This window comes from Phyllobates terribilis, unplaced genomic scaffold (genome assembly GCF_046119375.1).
Source record: "Phyllobates terribilis strain yellow unplaced genomic scaffold, ASM4611937v1 Scaffold_8__6_contigs__length_399053987, whole genome shotgun sequence".
Taxonomy (NCBI): Eukaryota; Metazoa; Chordata; class Amphibia; order Anura; family Dendrobatidae; genus Phyllobates; species Phyllobates terribilis.
The window spans coordinates 160,239,576-160,261,389 of NW_027362768.1; the positions used below are offsets into that span (position 1 = coordinate 160,239,576).

Sequence of the window (21,814 nt, forward strand, 5' to 3'; positions counted from 1 at the left end):
TTGACTTTGTTTCATTTCAGATAGTTTAGACCTGTGGGGCAAAATCTGTGGTCCGGGGACCATATGTGACCTGCAATCCCCCTTGTGTGCAGCCCTCAGCTATGTGCATAGTGTTTGGTCACATGTATTTTCCATGTCATACACGAGAGCTAAACCGAAAAACTCGACCATGCACGAAAGCTAAATCGAAAAACTCGACCATGCACGAGAGCTAAACAGAAAAACTCGACCATGCACGAGAGCTAAACAGAAAATCTGGGCCAGGTAACAAGAGTGCTAAACTGGAAAAACTCGGCTATGCATGAGTGCTAAACTGGAAAAACTCGGCCATGCATAAGTGCTAAACAGAAAAACTGGCCTATGCATGAGAGCTAAACAGAAAAACTGGCCTATGCATGAGAGCTAAACAGAGAAACTGGCCTATGCATGAGAGCTAAACAGAGAAACTGGCCTATGCATGAGAGCTAAACAGAAAAACTGGACCATGCATGAGTGCTAAACCGAAAAACTGAACCATGCAAGAGTGTCGTTATATTCATTGTAGTTTATGGGAGAAGGGAGACTCATGTTGCACCTTTACCTTCTTGATAGGTGGAAACCTAAGATATGGAGCCAGCACCTATTAGATATTTGTGTCACACCCAGTACTTTTAATATCCAGTAAATTTTTCAAAAGGTAATACTGTAGCCCATGGGGTTCGTTGGATCTGACAATGTGGCCTTCGGAAGCAAAATAGTTGTGGACCCCTGGTTTAGACTATTGTCCAACAAGACAAAAACTGGATGGATTTGCAACAACTGGAGGTACTGATCTGATGCAGGCATGCCCTAGTGTGGCCATGATGCCAATCCGTGCATGGGAAGGGCCATTTTGCATATGTCTCCCAATTCTGGGTATAGAATCAATAGAGGGATAGTTATATCTTACTGCCTGGAGCATTTAGACCTGGGCTACAAAAAATATAAGTAATGTACAGCACTACAGGCAGCCATGTGGTCCTCTTACAATGAGGGCGGATGGACGTGTCATAGGCACGTGTTCCCATAGATGAGGCCTCGGTGCCGCACAGAACTCACCACTTTCTCCTTGTAAACAATGTATTTCAGCCATTTGAAGTCTTGCCACTTGAATCCCGCCAGGACGAAAAGCGAATCTTTCTCATATTGTTCAAGTTTCTGAATGGCTCCTTCAGGATATGTAATCCTCAGGGTTGTTTTACTCCCCACGTCTTTTTCAAACCCTTTGACTGGCGCAGAATTTAATCTAAGACAGAAAAGAGTCCAGAAGTTGTGACTGATGTCGAGCGAGAATCCGAATGTATACGGATGTACCGAGGACTTACCGAACCACAACCTCGTACTCGTCAATTTTAGATCCCAGAGATTTGTTGGCGAGCACCCCTCCATTCCCCACGATGACGCATCGCCGACAGTTCAGGCTACGGAAAAGGAAATAAGCATCAGGTTCATATACTAAGATCCATTATATCCGGAGAGAAGAGGGTCCTCACCGAGACCTGGACAGAAGGAAGCTCATACTGGAAGCCTAAAGACCCCTCAGTGAATAATGGAAAAACTGCTAAATACATATTTTAAGATGTTAACCCCTTCCCGACATTGCAATTTTTTTGTTTTTTTTCCTCCCCTTCTTCCAAGAGCCATAACGTTTTATTTATTTTTTCTATTTATCTGTCGTTATATATATATATACAGTACAGAGTGAAAGTTTGGACACACCTTCTCATTTAAAGATTTTTCTGTATTTTCATGACTATGAAAATTGTACATTCACCCTGAAGGCATCAAAACTATGAATTAACACATGTGGAATTATATACTTAACAAAAAAGTGTGAAACAACTGAAAATATGTCTTATATTCTAGGTTCTTCAAAGTAGCCACCTTTTGCTTTGATGACTGCTTTGCACACTCTTGGCATTCTCTTGATGAGCTTCAAGAGGTAGTCACCGGAAATGATCTTCCAACAATCTTGAAGTAGTTCCCAGAGATGCTTAGCACTTGTTGGCCCTTTTGCCTTCACTCTGCGGTCCAGCTCACCCCAAACCATCTCGATTGGGTTCAGGTCTGGTGACTGTGGAGGCCAGGTCATCTGGCGTAGCACCCCATCACTCTCCCTCTTGGTCAAATAGCCCTTACACAGCCTGGAGGTGTGTTTGGGGTCATTGTTCTGTTGAAAAATAAATGATGGTTCAACTAAACGCAAACCGGATGAAATAGCATGCCGCTGCAAGATGCTGTGGTAGCCATGCTGGTTCAGTATGCCTTCAATTTTGAATAAATCCCCAACAGTGTCACCAGCAAAGCACCCCCACACCATCACACCTCCTCCTCCAAGCTTCACGGTGGGAACCAGGCATGTAGAGTCCATCCGTTCACCTTTTCTGCGTCGCACAAAGACACGGTGGTTGGAACCAAAGATCTCAAATTTGGACTCATCAGACCAAAGCACAGATTTCCACTGGTCTAATGTCCATTCCTTGTGTTCTTTAGCCCAAACAAGTCTCTTCTGCTTGTTGCCTGTCCTTAGCAGTGGTTTCCTAGCAGCTATTTTACCATGAAGGCCTGCTGCACAAAGTCTCCTCTAAACAGTTGTTGTAGAGATGTGTCTGCTGCTAGAACTCTGTGTGGCATTGACCTGGTCTCTAATCTGAGCTGCTGTTAACCTGCGATTTCTGAGGCTGGTGACTCGGATAAACTTATCCTCAGAAGCAGAGGTGACTCTTGGTCTTCCTTTCCTGGGGCGGTCCTCATGTGAGCCAGTTTTTTTGTAGCGCTTGATGGTTTTTGCAACTGCACTTGGGGACACTTTCAAAGTTTTCCCAATTTTTCGCACTGACTGACCTTCATTTCTTAAAGTAATGATGGCCACTCGTTTTTCTTTACTTAGCTGCTTTTTTGTTGCCATAATACAAATTCTAACAGTCTATTCAGTAGGACTATCAGCTGTGTATCCACCTGACTTCTGCACAACACAACTGATGGTCCCAACCCCGTTTATAAGGCAAGAAATCCCACTTATTAAACCTGACAGGGCACACCTGTGAAGTGAAGACCATTTCCGGTGACTACCTCTTGAAGCTCATCAAGAGAATGCCAAGAGTGTGCAAAGCAGTCATCAAAGCAAAAGGTGGCTACTTTGAAGAACCTAGAATATAAGACATATTTTCAGTTGTTTCACACATTTTAGTTAAGTATATAATTCCACACGTGTTAATTCATAGTTTTGATGCCTTCAGTGTAAATGTACAGTTTTCATAGTCATGAAAATACAGAGAAATCTTTAAATGAGAAGGTGTGTCCAAACTTTTGGTCTGTACTGTATATATACACATATATATGATGAGGGCTTGTTTTTTTTGCCGGACCAGTTGTAATTTTGAATGATAATATTATGTACTGGAAAATGAAAAACAAAAATTGCAGTGAAGGTTCAAACAAAAGTGCAATTCTGCAATTGTTTTTTGGCTTTTGTTTTTACAGCATTAAGGCTATGTGCCCACGATGCAGAAATGCTCAGGATTTTTTCCTGAGCGTTTCTGCATCTCCCTGGCAGAAAAAAACGCATGGGGATTGTACATGCGGATTGTACATGCGGATTGTACATGCGTTTTCCTGCCAGGGACATGCGGAAATGGAGCGTTTATTCACTGACATTTCCGCATGCGGATTGACAAGCGCTTTCCAAGCGATTAGCATCACTTGGAAAGTGCTTGTGACAACTAGGTCACACTATATAAATCCATGCAAACTGCAGTATAGTGTGAACCGATAGAATGGTTAAAAATAAAAAAATAAATGTATACTTACCCTCCGACCCTCCGATGGCCCGCGCTGTCTTGTTTCGCTCGGTCCCGGCTGCCGGCAGCAGTGGACTGAAAGACCTGCCGACGTCAGCGTCGCGTGACCAGTCACATGACTCTGACGTCAGCGCAGGTCCTTCAATCCACTGCAAAGTGCCGGGAAGCAAGGAGGAGCGCAGCGCGGGCCGACAGAAGGTAAGTATATATTTATTTATTATTTTATTCTTTTTTTACAGATTTTTTAATGGTACCTGGGTGTGGAGGAGACTCTCCTCTCCTCCACACCCGGGTACCATCCGCACATTAGAACGCTTGGATTACGCATCTACATATACAGTGATGCGTAATCCATGCGGTCTAATGCAAGTCAATGGCGGCGAAGACGCAGCACTTCCGCAAAATAATTGGTAGTGCTGCGTTTTTTTCCCCAATGATAATCCGCAGCAGAAATTTCCGCAGGATGTGCACAGCACATGCGGATTATCATTGGGGGACATTGCTGCCCTTCTACCATGCGTTTTTAATGCGTTTCTGCAGCTGCAAAAACGCTGTGGAAACGCATTAAAAATGCATCGTGTGCACACAGCCTTATACGTTAAAAATGATTTCAGTATGATTATGGTGATAATAAACTTGCATGTTTTTTTTAATTATTATAATTATTGAGGTGAAAAAAAAATTGGAAGATTAGAAAAATGTTTGCTACTTTCGTCATTTTCCTAGAAATGAAAAGTTTTCAGTTTTCGGTAGTTGGGACTGTGAGAGGGTTTGTTTTCCTGCCCTGAAGGGACGTTTTTATTGATACCGTTTTGGGGGAAGATACAATGTTTTGATCGCTTTTTATTGCAATTTTGTGGTGGCCAAAAAATCTGCAATTTTCATTTTTTTCTCCTATCGAACGGCTTAATTAGTTTATATTTTTATAGGTCAGACTTTTACCTGCATGGAGATACCGCATATGTGTGTTGTTTTTTCTTCTTTATTTATTTTTAATAGGGGGAAAAGAGAAAATTTAAAATTTTATATTTGTATTTTATTTTTTCCATATCTTTAAAAACATTTTTTTTTTTTACATTTTTATTGTATCTTGTAGTCCCCTTTGGGGACTTGAATCTGCAATCATCACACAGCTTGTGGTATACACAGCAATACTAGAGTCTCAGAAGACACAATTTGCATATTTAATTTCCCAGAGGAGCATGCAAGGCGTTTAAGTCTCCTCATACTGGCATGCCAGACCTGGCTTGTCACTTTCTACAAGGAGAAATGTTACCTCTTAGACCAGTCCAGAGCCTCTCACCTAGCCAAATCAGATCTCATACTTTGCACTGATGAGGGGCAATACACCGAAACACCGTGTCTGCAAATTGAGGTTCTAATTTGACTTTTATCCTAAGTCATATTGCACGACTCGTTAAAGGGTCAATATTGACTTTTAGGATTGCTACTTCCAATAGGTGGCGCTAGAGTTCTAGCCCTCTTCCTCTCTGAAGAGACAATTTGCATGTGCATAGTAATAATCATGGTCTCCTATGAACACCAACAATGGGTTGACTTTTCATAGTACTGTGATGACAGGTAAGGGGGTCTTCAGTAGACCACCGACTGTCATGGCAACCCATCATTGCTCCATGATTGTGACGCGCCCCCTGGGCCATGTTGTTAGGGATACCCGGAGCCGGATCAGATGGGGGTTGTAGTCTCCGAGTGGCTGTGACCCGGTCCGTGCCCAGGGTGTCAAACTCAGTGTGCGGCAGTCCTTGTAGATGTTTTTAGTGTCGACTACGCCACCCGTTGATTTGCGGTCAAAAGGCCGCCGCTGCAGGATGGTCCGCTGAGGCTGGTGGTGTGTGTGCAGCTGTGGTAGTATAACCCCCAACGGGAGGGGTATAGCCTCAGGGGGTCAGACGTGGAGGATGGTGGTTGTGAAGGTGCAGCAAGGAGACTCAGAGGCATGAAATGCAGTTCAGGGTTTTTACTCACTGGTGTTGCTCGGGTCACTCTGTACAGCAGTGACCACCCAAGCCGTGCTGCGTCCACCAGGTCCTGGACTCGGCCAACTCCCGGGCAATTCCTGAGTATGGTCCTGAGCTCCTTTCTGACTCTCCCTTCTTCTGGCCGTTCCCACCAGGGATCCACCTATGTCCGGCTCCCTCGGGTCTCTTGGTGGTTGAACCTTCTCTGGCTTCCCTGACCCTATGCTCGGTGTGCCATTCTGGTGGATTTGGTGAGGGTCGTGGCAGATCCTGCCCACGACCTCCGGTTCCTGGCTAAGGTGTGCTTTGGCCTCTGCCAGATTGGGATCCGGTACCCTTTTGCCGACCCTTCACCCTTATCAGCTCTCATACGGGCTCTTGGGGTCCCCTCTCGTCCTGCGCCTCTGGGTCCCTCTTCCTTCTCCTCTCCTGGAGTGACTGCTGACTCACAGACTGACTGACTGACTGACTGACTCTGTCCTAAGATGGTGCCCACCTTATATACTTCCTCTATGTGTGAGCTCAGGTGACCAGCACCCAATGAGCTCCTACAATTACCCAGACTACTCCCCCTATCTGCCCCTACACTACTGGGATGTTCCACCCCCCTCCCACTCCAGCCAGGGACAGACGCTGTCGTACCTGCACATATACTGGTGGGAGTACCGTTGTTCTGTCCCCCGGAAATGGGATGTATGTAGTGCATGCAGCCTACTAGCTCAGTTCCATACTCCATCCTTACCCGGGAGTGGAATACCACACCTCTGGGTTGAGGTGCAATACCCCTGTAGCAGCCGAATCCTCAGGGTGCTACAATTGCGTCACTGGAGTGCCGATGGACGGGAAGAACAGCGAATCCCCTGGGACGCACGCTGAAAATGGTGCTTTCAGAAATTGGGGGAAACACTTTGGTGATTGGGGGGAAAACAATGATTTTCATCAGTTTGCAGATCAGATTTTCAACAGATGACTTCAGACTGATACAGTTACTCTGCACTGATACATTGTAGCAGACTGGGGAGAAGTTTGTGCTGCTGCTTTTAGTTCAGAGTCTCCTGGCAGCCGGGGAGAGCGATCTGCTGTATGGCATGCTGATTTACAAAGAAAATCAATGATGAAGTCCACATGCAATATGGAAGTCATATAAAACTAAACCAGATGTCTGCTTCTCATGAGCTTGTGTTGGCAGTTGTGTTGCAATGGAGGTAGTTGCAGATTCCTACATTTTATTTGTGCACCTGAATAAACGTTGTGTCCTTCGATTTATAGATTATAATTATTTATTGTTTTATGTGGAATTTTTCACAAGGACAGAATAATATCATTTAGCCCCTAAATGTGCTGATCAATGACCCAGTGTCGGCCATAGTGTCATGCATGGACTCCGCACACCGATCCATGGGCAGCCCGTATCAGACACTGGCTATATGATGTCTGACTCTGAAATCTGGCTTTTCAGAGTAAAAGATACTTTAAAAGCCGCCAGAAACCGAGCCGCACAGGAGACTAGTCGCCTCTCCCTGCCCTGGATTGACAGGTCTCTCCCTGAGTGCTTGTATAGGGATAGACCTGTCAGTCACTGGCCCTTTAAAGGTTGCTGGTCTGTAGTGATATGGCTTTATGGCTAGGGTCACACGAGCGTTTATTCCCTCATCCGAGAGAATCGGCCTGATTATGCAAATCACACTCTGCTCTCCATCTTCTCCATTTAGTCAGTCAGGAAATTGCACTGCACTCAGATGTCATCCGAGTGCAGTCCGATATTTTCCCCGCACTCATAGTCTTGCATGGCCAAGTGCGATCCGAATATCGGATGCAAATCATGCATGCTGCTTTTTTTTCCCCCCGGATCTGCTCGGTCCAAGGAAAAAATCAGTCATGTGCACAGCCCCATAGAATAACATTGGTCTGAGTGCAATCCGATGTTTTCTTGTATCGCACTTGGGCCGAAACTGTGAGGTTTGTGTAAGACGCCTAAGCAATGTATGTGCATTATAACAAGACTACCCCGTATATTACAACACTCCTAATAATTTGTGAATAAGCTGCACTGATTTATGGATGAATCAGGATTAGTTGGGGTACGTGATAAATGGGGCCCAGTGTAAAAGGCATTAATAATACAGCCCCTGTGCTGGAGGAATAGGAGGAATGTGTAATAGTCTGCAGCATCCCGCTGACTCATTAATATCATTATTACAGACATTCACCATTACACTGCACTCCTGATACTTCCAGACTTGTTCAGTGACTTATAGCTTGGAAATTGGAGAAGGTCAGAATGGATTTATAAATAAAGATTTAAATGGTGATGCTAAAGGGAATTTTTCACCACCTAATCTGAGAGCAGCATAATTTAGAAACAGAGACCCTGATTCCTGCGATGTGTCACTTACTGGGCTGCTTGCGGTACTTTTGCTGAAATCACTGTTTTATTAGCAGGAAATTATCACTAGAGGACAAGTAAATGTACTGTCATGTAGTCCTCCATATTCATTAGCTCTGTATAACCCCATCCCCACCACTGATTGACAGCTTTCTGCCTATGCACAGTGGACACAGAAAGCTGCCAATCAATGGTGTTGGCGGAGTTATACAGGGCTCTCATACACTGCCCATGCTCAAGACAGATTTAACAGGATTATCCAGCATCTTTCACTTCCATGTTAGGAGGTAATAGCCACTTATCAGGGCTTAAATGGGTATTCCAATCTCCAAGATCCTATCCCAATATTTAATAGATGTAATAATGATAATTGTAGCAAATACCTCCAATTCGAAATGTAGTATAGTTTTTCTGATTAGCTGTGACTCTTTCCTCATGTGCAGGTATTGCAGGACCTTAGGTATTCATAGTTACGACCACTAGCAACTAGCTAACTGTCACTATATCAGTGACCATAACCATGGATACCTCAGGTCCAGCAATGCCTGCACATGAGGAAAGCGAATGCCTGCACATAGCGAATCAGAAAAACTATACTACATTTCTAATTGGAGGTATTTGCTAATATTATCATTATTACACCTACTATATATTGGGATAGGATCTTGGAGATGGAAATACCCCTTTAAAGGGAATCTGTGAGCAGGTTTTTGCTATGTAATCTGACTGCAACACAATGTAGAAGCTGAGACCCTTATTCCAGTGATGTGCCACTTACTGGGCTGTGTTTTCCTGTTTCAATAAGATCAGTGTTTTATCAGCAGGAGATTATCTCTAAAGGCCTAGGTGTCTCGTGCCTCCTAGTCTAGCCCCATCCCCACCACTGATTAACAGATTTCTGTCAATACACAGTGTACACAGAAACCTGACAATTAGTGGGGTTTTCTCTGCTGAAGATCTAGCAGTTCTCTGAATGCTGAGCCCTGTATAACCCTGCCCACATCACTGATTGGCAGGTTTCTGTGTACACGGTGTATTGACAGAAAGCTGCTAATCAGTGCAGGGGGCGTGGTTGGACTAGGAGGCACGAGACACCTAGTCCTGTAGTGATCATCTCCTGCTCATAAAGCACTGATTTCATTGAAACAGTAACACACAACCCAGTAAGTGATACATTGCTGGAATCAGGCTCTCTGCCCCTACACCCTTGTGCTCTCAGATTACATAGTAAAAACCACTGACAGATTCCCTTTAAGCACCAGCAGTAGGTACCATGTACCTGTCCTATAATTATTTACAGGACCTTGTAAGCGACCTACAGATGCCAGGTCCTGATAAAAAAGTGAGATGAGCCGGGTAACCCCATTAATACAAGTACTACGTGATTTCCATTAACAGTCAGCAAGTGGAGATCTGTGAGTAACTGACACAAAAAGTTCTAGGATTTTGCAGAACTTTTCTTCATACGATGAATGACTTTTTTTTTAAATTCATTATTTATGTGGGATTAGAATATTCCCGTAACAAAACAAATGTATGTAATGAAGAACAACAATCGTCCCGGAGATTCATAGCCGGCGGTGAGCATACTGTACCTGTCCAGAGCTGGTGTCAGGCGGTATTCTTTTGTCGCAGACAAGATTGCTTTGATTAAGTTATCTGTACAATAAATAGAAAGAATGTAATGTGATGTTAGGAGATGAAGCAGAAGTAACAAAAAAAGAAGAGTTTCGATAAAATAAGCCAAGATGAATTATCAGAAGGATCTTTCTACATCTGCACAGATTGTCAGCTCTTTGTTCCAGGTTTCCCTGTTATCTCTTGAATTCTGATTTCTCCATGTAGATCTCAAAACCCTTCTAAATTACCCTAGATTATAAACACATTCCTGAACAAACAGCCTTAATTCCACGTCGTCCGTTTATGGGAAACTCGCATTTCAACAAAAAAAAAGGAACGCCCTTTACCAGCAGGAGCATTACATAAGCAATGCAGTCATCGTCACGAGGGTGACCATGAAGGGTCTGCAAACATTACGCTATGGACGCGGCATCTGCGCTGTAGTGCACCCAGATATATTGTGTGGGGGAGGGGGACAGTAATTATCTGATTCCAATAAAATCTCAACCAGCTGCTATAAATACACAGTTTATGTCTTGTGCACTTAAAATCAAAGGAATTCTTACATAGAAAATGCAGAAAAAAAAGCAATAAAAATCTTATCTCTTCCTCTCTTTATCTCCTACTTTGATTTAATTTTACAATTAAAATGAAGAATTATATAAAGAATTCTCTGTGGCAGGAGCTCAGCCAGGTCCTTGGTTTGGCTGTTAGACAACTGCCTGCAGCAGGAGCCTCCCCCCTCTACCCGGTCTGTAGTGGCACATTAGGACACGACTGTAAATCCCTGCAGCCTATCTGCAAATGAATGGAGTAGATCAAAAAGAGAAAGATGTGTTCTCTGCAGGATTTCTACAAGACAGTCTTAGGAACATGCAGAAAATCCTGCAGAATCTGTGTGAGCAAATATTATCTGACGTTTGCTGTTATTTATTTGCAGGTTTCCCCCATGTTCCGTGTAGCGTAAAAAAACGCATTTTTGTCCTCTGTTGTGTTTTTTGTGCAGAAAATCTGCTGCGTTTCACTGTCCAACCATATGATCTGTGCATCTAAAAACCCTGATGAACTGTGATTTTTTTTTCTCTATAGGCTCCTATGAGGGCCGGAAAAAAGGCATGTAAAAAAAAACCCCGCAATTGCGTTTTTATGTACAGAATGAAAGCTTTTCAGTAATAAAATGCAATAAAAATTAGCTTTGATTCTGAATGAGAAATGTATAAAATAAAGGGGAGGAAACACAATAATAATAAGATTGTTATTGCATATTATGGTGCAAGATTTGCAGAAAAAAATGCAGATAAACAGCAGCAGAAATAACACAACAGTTATGCTATGTGTGAACACAGCCTTGGGTTTCCTTTAAAGGGTATCTGTCACTAATTTTTGGCTACCCATCTGAGAGCAGCATGATGTAGGGGCAGAGAGTATGATTCCAGCGATGTATCACTTATTAGGCTGTTTGCTGCAGTTTGGATAAAATCCCTGTTTTCTCTGCTGCAGATCAAGCAGTGCTCAAATGCTGAGCTGTGTATAACCCCGCCCACACCACTGATTGGCTGACAATGTTCAGTGTGCACAGGAAGCTGCCAATCAGTGGTGAGGGAGGGGTTACACAGACTAGCTGGACTGGTGTGCCTGTGACACCTAGTCCTGTACTGATAATCTCCAGCTGATAAAACACTGATTGCATTTAAACTACAGCATGATGCTGAGCAAGTGAAACATCGCTGGAATCGGGCTCTCTGCTTCCACATTACGCTGCTCTCAGATTACACAGCCTGGTGACAGATTCCCTTTAATCACTCCAATGTTTTTATAGTGGTGAATTTAGTGGATGAAGGTGTAAAGACGTCATGTCCCTTGTCACTTTCCATTAGAAGTGTATACTGAGGGATGTGACTCAGCGTCTAGGAAGTCTCTGAGGGAAGAGAGGGCCATGACACAAGGCTACAAAGTGCTGGAGAGGCTGCCAAATAAATCACATTAATATTGTCTTTTTGGACATGATGCAGAAACCGTAAAGTTAATGAGCATTCCTGCACCGACTTCACTGGAACGCCAAGATTAATATTTGTACTGAACTCAAAACAACTGAAAGGAGAGTAAACCCCGAGCCTGGCACACAGCGAGGTGGATTTACTAATAGACATAAATCCATCGAGTTCAACCTATAACCTAACAGGTTGATTCAGAGGAAGGCAAAAACCCCATGACGCTGATGCCAACTGCCCCAACTCCACATGTGGCAATCAGACTAGTTCCCTGGATCAGCGTCCCATCACAGAATCTAGTGCCCATAACTTGTAATATTATATCTTTCAAGAAAGGCGTTCAAGGCCCTCCTTGACCTAGTTTGGTGAATCAACAATTACAATATCATGAGGCAGAGAGTTCCATAATCTCACTGCTCGCATTGTAAGGAATCCATAATCTCACTGCTCGCATTGTAAGGAATCCATATTTCACTGCTAGCATTGTAAAGAATCAATAATCTGACTGCTCGCATTGTAAAGAATCCATAATCTTACTGTTCGCACTGTAAAGAAATCATAATCTCACTGCTCGCATTGTAAGGAATCCATATTTTCACTGCTCGCATTGTAAAGAATCCATAATCTCACTGTTTTCGCTGTAAAAAATCCATAATCTCACTGCTCGCATTGTAAGGAATCCATATTTTCACTTTTTTCACTGTTAAGAATCCATATTCTCACGGCTTGCATTGTAAAGAATCCATAATCTCACTGCTCGCATTGTAAAGAATCCATAATCTTACTGCTCGCACTGTAAAGAATCCATAATCTCACTGCTCGCATTGTAAAGAATCCATAATCTTACAGCTCGCACTGTAAAGAATCCATATTCTCACTGTTTTCACTGTAAAGAATCCATAATCTCACTGCTCGCACTGTAAAGAATCCATATTCTCACTGCTCGCATTGTAAAGAATCCATAATCTTACAGCTCGCACTGTAAAGAATCCATAATCTCACTGCTCGCATTGTAAAGAATCCATAATCTTACTGCTCGCACTGTAAAGAATCCATATTCTGACTGCTCGCATTGTAAAGAATCCATAATCTCACTGCTCGCACTGTAAAGAATCCATATTCTCACTGTTTTCACTGTAAAGAATCCATATTCTGACTGCTCGCATTGTAAAGAATCCACATTCTCACTGCTCGCACTGTAAAGAATCCATATTCTCACTGTTTTCACTGTAAAGAATCCATAATCTCACTGCTCGCACTGTAAAGAATCCATATTCTCACTGCTCGCACTGTAAAGAATCCATATTCTCACAGCTCACACTGTAAAGAATCCATAATCTCACTGCTCGCACTGTAAAGAATCCATATTCTCACTGTTCGCACTGTAAACAATCCATATTCTCACTGTTCGCACTGTAAAGAATCCATATTCTGACTGCTCGCACTGTAAAGAATCCATATTCTCACTGCTCGCATTGTAAAGAATCCATAATCTCACTGCTCGCACTGTAAAGAATCCATAATCTCACTGCTCGCATTGTAAAGAGTCCATAATCTTACTGCTCGCACTGTAAAGAATCCATAATCTCACTGCTCGCACTGTAAAGAATCCATATTCTCACTGTTTTCATTGTAAAGAATCCATATTCTCACTGCTCGCATTGTAAAGAATCCATATTCTCACTGTTTTCACTGTAAAGAATCCATATTCTCACTTCTCGCATTGTAAAGAATCCATAATCTCACTGCTCGCACTGTAAGGAATCCATATTCTCACTGTTTTCACTGTAAAGAATCCATATTCTCACTGCTCGCATTGTAAAGAATCCATATTCTCACTGTTTTCACTGTAAAGAATCCATATTCTCACAGCTCGCACTGTAAAGAATCCATATTCTCACTGTTTTCACTGTAAAGAATCCATAATCTCACTGCTCGCACTGTAAAGAATCCATATTCTCACAACTCACACTGTAAAGAATCCATATTCTCACTGTTCGCACTGTAAAGAATCCATAATCTCACTGCTCGCACTGTAAAGAATCCATAATCTCACTGCTCGCACTGTAAAGAATCCATATTCTCACTGTTCGCACTGTAAAGAATCCATAATCTCACTGCTCGCACTGTAAAGAATCCATATTCTCACTGCTCGCATTGTAAAGAATCCATAATCTTACTGTTCGCACTGTAAAGAAATCATAATCTCACTGCTCGCATTGTAAGGAATCCATATTTTCACTGCTCGCATTGTAAAGAATCCATATTCTCACTGTTTTCACTGTAAATAATCCATAATCTCACTGTTCGCATTGTAAATAATCCATAATCTCACTGCTCGCACTGCAAAGAATCCATAATCTCACTGCTCGCATTGTAAATAATCCATAATCTCACTGCTCGCACTGCAAAGAATACCTGGCTGTGATGATTAAACCTTCTTCCCTCTTTACGTAGAGGTTGCCCCCTTGTCACCATTGAAGGCCTAAGTGTAAAAAGATTACTATACAGATCTCTGTCCTGTCCCCTCATATATTTGTACAATGTAATAAGATCGCCTCGAAGACTTCATTTTTCCAAGCTGAATAACCCCACGTTTGATGACCTGTCCTGGTCCTGCCGTCCACCCATTCCCTCCATACCCCTGTACACGGTATTATAAAATAGCTGCTGGACTAATGAGGGGATGTGTGATTTAGACTCCCGGACACTGCGCAGAGGAGCTGGAGTCCCTCATTACATTGGTGATGCTGAAACCATAAACAGCCGCCAAAAAGGCCCCAGAGATGGTGACTTATCATGGGATATGCTGCAGACTGGGCTCTGTGCTATGGAAAAACCTGGAGGAAAATTAAATTCAATGACCATCGTGCCCTATGATGTAGTTGCAGCCAAGCAGGATTCATCAGTGGAATCCTTCCTGCCGCTCTGATGAATCATCCCATGATATCCGAAACCATTTAATCATTTCAATATTTTTTACCATTTTTATCCTATTAGTTTTATAGGCTTTCTCAGTAGGGAAATACCCACCGCCCTCCGGCAGAGCACAGAGGCATAAGCTGAGCACCTGCGGATGACGTGGTGGAGCTGTCAGTCTCAGCTGCTCGCTCGCCTCGCCATTCACTGTCATTACCCGCAGACGCAGAAGGAATGATGCACATGTCAATCATCCAGAGGGCAGAGCTGCTGCAGGGAAGACTTGTTCCTGCAATCAAGCACTGGGGATAAATCACTTCTCAGGTTTTCTCTATATGCCTATAATAATGTGGAGTGTCACAGAGTGTCACCTTAAAATACTTTATTATTTCCAATACAAAGAACAAATTATCGGTTTATTTTTTCCTAGAATTGTATCGGATTTATCCCCTTTTGTTATTCATGCCAAATTCTGACAACAAAAAGTAAAACATTTTTTAGAATAGGCTTGTAGCAAACTCATACAGTTGTACAGAACACACAATGGTGGCAATGCCTGGATTCCCAAGATTGAGAGCACTGGGTATCAGTATCATACCCCATTTCAGGCATTATCCCAGCGGACTTCTAACAAGATAGGTCAAGTTAGGACTTTGGGATGTCAGCTCCCGACTCCCACTCCAGCACCCAGACCCTATACTCAGTTATCAATCCAATTGCTGAGAGACTTTTTTTTATGCTATACACAACCCTCGGGAGCCGGAAATTTTGCAGTTCAGTCTCTTTATATTATGCCCTTAGTGGACACTTTCTGCTACGTCTGGGTGTCCGCCTCCAGTAGGCGTCCGGCCTCGCTCACTTCAGTTGTACTGTGCACGTCTAGTTGGCAAGTGACCGCATGTATGCAAATCGCACTCGTCGCCGGCACCGGAGAATCCTGATCCTAAGGATTCACTCTTCGTGACTACAGACTTGGACTCCAAGCCTGGACAACCCCCTTAACAACGCATTTTGGCTGACCAAGTCAAACCTTTCATGCAAGTTGTTTACCCTATGGCAGAAGAACACTTTTAATAGGGTAAGGCACCAAGCCACAAGGTGTGAATAGTTTACATGAACATAACAGAGAGTTTTCCTTGCTCCCCTGGCTGTCACAATCCTCAAATCTTAATCCCATAGAGCGGTTGTCTCCAACCTGGGGCAACTGTTATCTGCATTCTTTTTTTCAGCAATTTTAGAGTTTTAGAAATTTTGTAATATTTTCTGAAATCACTGGAAAAACTCCACAACATCTGACCCTTACTGTTCCTGCAGAAAAAACTGTTATGGCATTAGGGAAACCATCATCAAGCAGGCTAGCTGCAATTGACTGACCCTATTACAGCTTTACTTTTACTGTAGTTATTGTGCTTTATGTGATTTCCCAAGATGGTCTAGTATCTAATTTTTGTAAATTCCGGAAAGATTCCTAATTCAGCCATTACCAGCTGACTACACTGGGCGGCCGGCCTGCGCTGGTCCTATGGAGAAGTCTTGGGCAGTTCGTGCTCCAACCAGACGTGTAACTGGAGGCATCTGCGCTTTGTTGTGAGCCGCCACGCTACATCATGAAATACAATATTCACATGTAAGAAATGCCGCAGAGGAGCCTCTCCAGCTTCTGAGGGGGACGTCTAATTTTAAACATTACTATGTTAGGGGGCCCCTTTGTGACTCACAGCACGACTCTATGCCACATCTGCCATGAATCAGTGCAAAAAAAAACAAAGGAAAGTCGAGCAGAACAATATAATGCAGATGACATCAAGACTGGTAGGAATTCCAGAAGATATGAGCCACGTTGGGAGAAGCCACAGAGAAAACAATCAGCCACATGGATGCTCCTGCAGCCCTGACGTTTGGCTCTATAATCTAGAAATGTAAAAGGTATAATAAATATCAACTTTGATCCTGTTTTCTTTTATTTTCCAGTCTGTTTCTACTTTATGAATTCTTGAAGAGTGGAAACTGTCAACAAGCAGGCCAGCTTAAACTGCAGTGTTTCCGCCCTACTGATAATTCATAAGAGTACATCAAAGGGGCACAGGGGTTGTCCGGTCTTAGGTTACTGGTTTACAGTTACTCTATGTGACTGCAGACTTGTGAATATTTACATTGCATGCACTGCGGGCTGTGAGGATTCTCCGGAGTCGGTAACATGACTAATAGGAAGTGATTTGCATACAGTCACATGCAGACTAGACGTGCCTGGCCGAACACGTCTAGTTGGAATGTGGCCTGAAGTATGCAAATTGCATACATGCAGTCAAAAGAACGCCCACTGAGGGCGCTGGCAGCAGAGAATCCTGACAGCATTGCACAAGAAGATTTGCAGATTTGTAGCCTAAGGCCGGACAACCGCTTTATAGGGGTTGTATAAACTGCTTTCTTCAGGAGTGCACAGCTCCTCAGCCTCCCAGCTTCTTGTTTTCCAAGGGGGCGGTGCACTTGAAGCTTGACAGTTCAAACCAGCAGCATGGTCTGAACTGTGCACTCACCAATGCTGCAAGCAGAGGCAACTCCAGCAGATCCGGCCAGCTTCAGAGCTGCACTTTCAAGCTGTATAGCCAACTCTCCTTGCCTGGGAAACCGGCCACCACTGATAGACTGCAGAGGTGGCTGGTAAACTAAGCAGTAAACGGTAAAATTACATTTTTGAAGAATTTTAATTAGACGTAAAATGCAATTTTCTAGTTTTTGCAGTTACTTTGTAAGTAGTTTGGATGACTCCTTTAAAGGGGTTAACCCATCAAGACCATCCTTTCTGATGATTTTTTGATACGTTGATCGCTGTGAGTTTTCCAGCTGAAGCTTCTATAACCATTTTCTGCAGGGTAGTGAATGTGGTCCCTGTTATATTATCCTACCATCCACACATTATAATCTAATGCCTGCCCTCGTTTTGCACCCATACTATGCACAATATGGCACATCAGTGACAACAAGTCTCCAGTGTTGAGCAGCGGAGAAGCCGCAGACACGTGCTCGGCAGATTCTTACACGTTGGCTGATAAAGAATGAAGCCTCAGTGGCACGCACATCAGCCGAGAGTCAGCCCAACTGCAGCATTGTTCATCTCCGCATGCAATGTGGACGGCACAAACCATCAGAAAAATGTAACGGTAATTACACTCAGCCCTCGCTGGAAATGGCAAACAAGCTCTAATTGTTTCTAGCTTCATGCGAGACATTTAGGAAATGTTAAAGCCGACATGAATGGCAACGGTTGAGCAGGAGTTTGGCAGCGAGACAGAAGGGTTGTAAGGCTCCATGTGGACTGGAAATGTCAACGCTGTTTGTATGCACTATTATTCAGGAAATCCGGTCAGTGTAATTACACGACATTACAGCAGCAGCACAGAAAGAGAGCAAAGGGAGAAGATCGACAAGATCTGCAGTATTTCATGTCCAGCTCCAGCCTGGTGTGTTTTTTTTTCATCAGCCTTAAAAAGATTGCATTAATTTGTTCTAGTATGTCAGCTATTCGCTGCAGGGGAAAGAAGCGCTGCACACCTGTCTTCTATGGAGAAGAGCCTTCACTATAACTGCAAATACAACCCAAGGAAGCATTAAAACGATGAGGGAGATTTATCAATTCTCTACTAATCGGTCTCCCTCTCCCTAACTTTTCCCCTCTCTAATCCATCCTGAATGCAGCACCACAATCATATTTCTGCCCAGCAGCTACACCGATGCCTCCACCCTGTGCCAGTCATTGCACTGGTTGCCCATCCACTACAGAATTCAATATAAACATATCTCTAATGTTCTGCAGAAAATTAGAATGTTGATTTCTTTTCTTCACTTTGGTTATTATATTACTATCACTGATCACTTTAATTACTATATTAAACTCCTGCAATATTTCTCGTCTGAGATTTTCCTCTGTGTCCAGTTTCCTCCCGTATAATGGGTGTGCAATTAAACATAGAACTTGTACTTTTACCCATTTTTGAAATGTTATCAGAAGCACAATCGAATTAATGCCCCTCTTTTTTGGATGTAATTTCTCAGATGTTATATTTTGTAGACATTATCAGTATGACCTCCTCCTATGATATGTGTCGCTGGTTTTCCTTTAGGATATTCATTTTATGTGAGTCATTATCAATAAATCTTTATACATTTTTATACTTCTACATCGGTAGTCTCCCCAATTTTTTTAGGGCTCATATTCTATGAATTCAGAGGCAAGAGCCTGATACAGGCAAATAATTCACTTTTTTTTTTGCTCAAATGAAAATTTACAATAAAGGTAGTATTATAAAATGCAGTAGTATTGCTTAGAAATGTCAATTTTTTTCTCATCTACAGCACCTATGCAGAACTATGTACAGGTGCTTCTCACGAAATTCTAATATCATCAAAAAGTTAATTTATTTCAGTTCTTCAATACAAATGGTGAAACTCATATATTATATTGAGTCATTACAAACAGAGTGATCTATTTCAAGTGTTTATTTCTGTTAATGTTGATGATTATGGCTTACAGCCAATGAAAACACAAAAGTCATTATCTCAGGAAATTAGAATAATTAAAAAAAACACCTGCAAAGGCTTCCTAAGCGTTTAAAAAGGTCCCTTAGTCTGTTTCAGTAGGCTCCATGATCATGGGGAAGACTGCTGACTTGACAGATGTCCAGAAGGCAGTCACTGACACACTCCACAAGGAGGGTAAGCCACAAAAGGTCATTGCTAACGAAGCTGGCTGTTGACAGAGTGCTGTATCCAAGCTTATTAATCGAAAGTTGAGTGTAAAGAAAAAGTGTGTTAGAAAAAGGTGTACAAGCAACCGGGATAACCGCAGTCTAGAAAGGATTGTTAAGAAAAGGCCATTCAAAAATTTGGGGGAGATTCACAAGGAGTGGACTGCTGCTGGAGTCATTGCTTCAAGAGCCACCACACACAGACATATCCAGGACATGGGCTACAAGTGTCACATTCCTTGTGTCAAGCCACTCATGACCAATAGACAACGCCAGACGCGTCTTACCTGGGCCAAGGAGAAAAAGACCTGGACTGTTGCTCAGTGGTCCAAGGTGTTTTCAGATGAAAGTAAATTTTGCATTTCATTTGGAAATCAAGGTCCCAGAGTCTGGAGGAAGAGTGGAGAGGCCATAATCCAAGCTGCTTGAGGTCTAGTGTGACGTTTCCACAATCAGTGATGGTTTGGGGAGCCATGCCATCTGCTGGTGTAGGTCCACTGTGTTTTATCAAGACCAAAGTCAGTGCAGCTGTCTACCAGGACATTTTAGAGCACTTCATGCTTCCCTCTGCCGACAAGCTTTATGGAGATGGAAATGTCATTCTCCAGCAGGACTTGGCCCCTGTCCACACTGCCAAAAGTACCAATACCTGGTTTACACACAACAGTATCACTGTGCTTGATTGGCAGCAAACTCGCCTGACCTTAACCCCATAGAGAATCTATTATAGAGAATCTATGGGGTATTGTCAAGAGGAAGATGAGACCCCAGACCCAACAATGCAGACGAGCTGAAGGCTGCTATCAAAGCCACCTGGGCTTCCATAACACCTCAGCAAGCTGTTGTTATAAATTTTTCTAATTTACTGAGATAATGACTTTAGTGTTTTCATTGGCTGTAAGCCATAATCATCAACATTAACAGAAGTAAACACTTGAAATAGATCACTCTGTTTGTAATGACTCTATATAATATACGAGTTTCACTTTTTGCATTGAAGAACTGAAATACATTTTTGATGATATTCTAATTTTGTGAGAAGCACCTGTATCTCCATAGTCACTGACTAAATACAATCCCTTTGCATTCATCTGACTTCTTTTCGTGCAGAATCACATAGGTAGAATACCAATATGGAGCATACAACAGCACCTGGCAGTAGCTATGTGTTGGGTCTAAAACTAATAAAATTCCACCTAGCCTCTGTTCTCAGCATACAGGCTCACATAACCAGAACGTCATTACTCACTCTCCTGAATTTGTTCCTTCTTTGCTCCCAGCCAAGGAAAGCGCAATATTAAACTCAGCTGGATGGACCGCTTGCACCTAATGAAGAACATACAGCCAAGAAAAGAGGGTTTATGAGAGGAAGTTGTGTTCTGAATGATAAACTTGAAGACGTCTCCAGAACAGATTCTTCAGTATCTTTAAGAAAAGTCAAACCAGTTTCCTTTAATAAACTGTTACCTGCAACATCTGCTGAGCAGACATATCTGAGATCCCCTGCTTCAATATAGAAAAAAATAACTTAATATACTCCTGGACGCATGTCTTAGGACCTCAAAGTTTTTAGGCTGAGTTTACACTTGACAATTTTTCACCTTCGCTGGACTATATTTGATTTTTTTTCAAGTTAAAGAAAGTGCATTTTGGTTGTAATACCATCAGTCTCTGTAAAAAAAAAAAAAATTCTAACCAATCCAAATCCATGTTTGAAGGACATGAGGACATCCACTGGCTTGTCTCTATAGACATTAACTTGTTGATGGGCACCATCAGAGGGATTGTCTCATGTTCCTAACTTCAGGAGCACACTGCTCCCCTACCCTACGGGTTCCTGCTTGCTTGGGAGTGGTGCTCTCATGAATATTGACAGGTCCAGTCGGTGGCATGCCTGAACCATTAACCCGAATTGTGTGCTCTCCCATCTTGATAGCAGAGGCAGACTTGCCTCTGCAACATGGGATGTTTTTACAAACATTTTGCAATTTTTCCAATTTAATAAGATAAGACAACCCCTTTAAAGTGAAAACAATTGAAGAAAAGCTAATTTCTATCATAAACTTAGAACGTCATGTTATCACACCTTAGATAGTTGTCATTCGAACAATTATTTGTGCGACAGCTACTACTCCCAAAACCTCTAAACAGATAAGCTCTGGCTTATTTCCCTTGAGAATTTAAAAAATCAGGCATATTGACATCCAACAGCCCAATTCTGCTTTTCCATATCTGTCAATGAGGGAGAATTGGGACATTAGATGGTCAGCTGGGTTTGGCCGACGTTCATCTGATGAGTATGGAGACCTTAACATTTTAATCGACGGACTGATCCTTGTTCCTTGAGAATATTGGA

General features: G+C 42.7%; 1 protein-coding gene across 9 annotated transcripts in view; it reads right to left on the minus strand.

The window, feature by feature from the left end:
* Positions 1 to 21,814, minus strand: part of ST3GAL3 (ST3 beta-galactoside alpha-2,3-sialyltransferase 3) — a 421,053-nt gene that overhangs the window by 16,696 nt on the left and 382,543 nt on the right. For all 9 annotated transcript variants that reach the window (XM_073643621.1, XM_073643622.1, XM_073643625.1 and 6 more), the window contains 3 exons: positions 9,779 to 9,842; positions 1,344 to 1,439; positions 1,078 to 1,264 (listed from right to left, as the gene is read on the minus strand). In XM_073643621.1, coding sequence (XP_073499722.1) covers positions 1,078 to 1,264; positions 1,344 to 1,439; positions 9,779 to 9,842 — 347 coding nt within the window. The remainder of the gene's footprint in view (positions 1 to 1,077; positions 1,265 to 1,343; positions 1,440 to 9,778; positions 9,843 to 21,814) is intronic.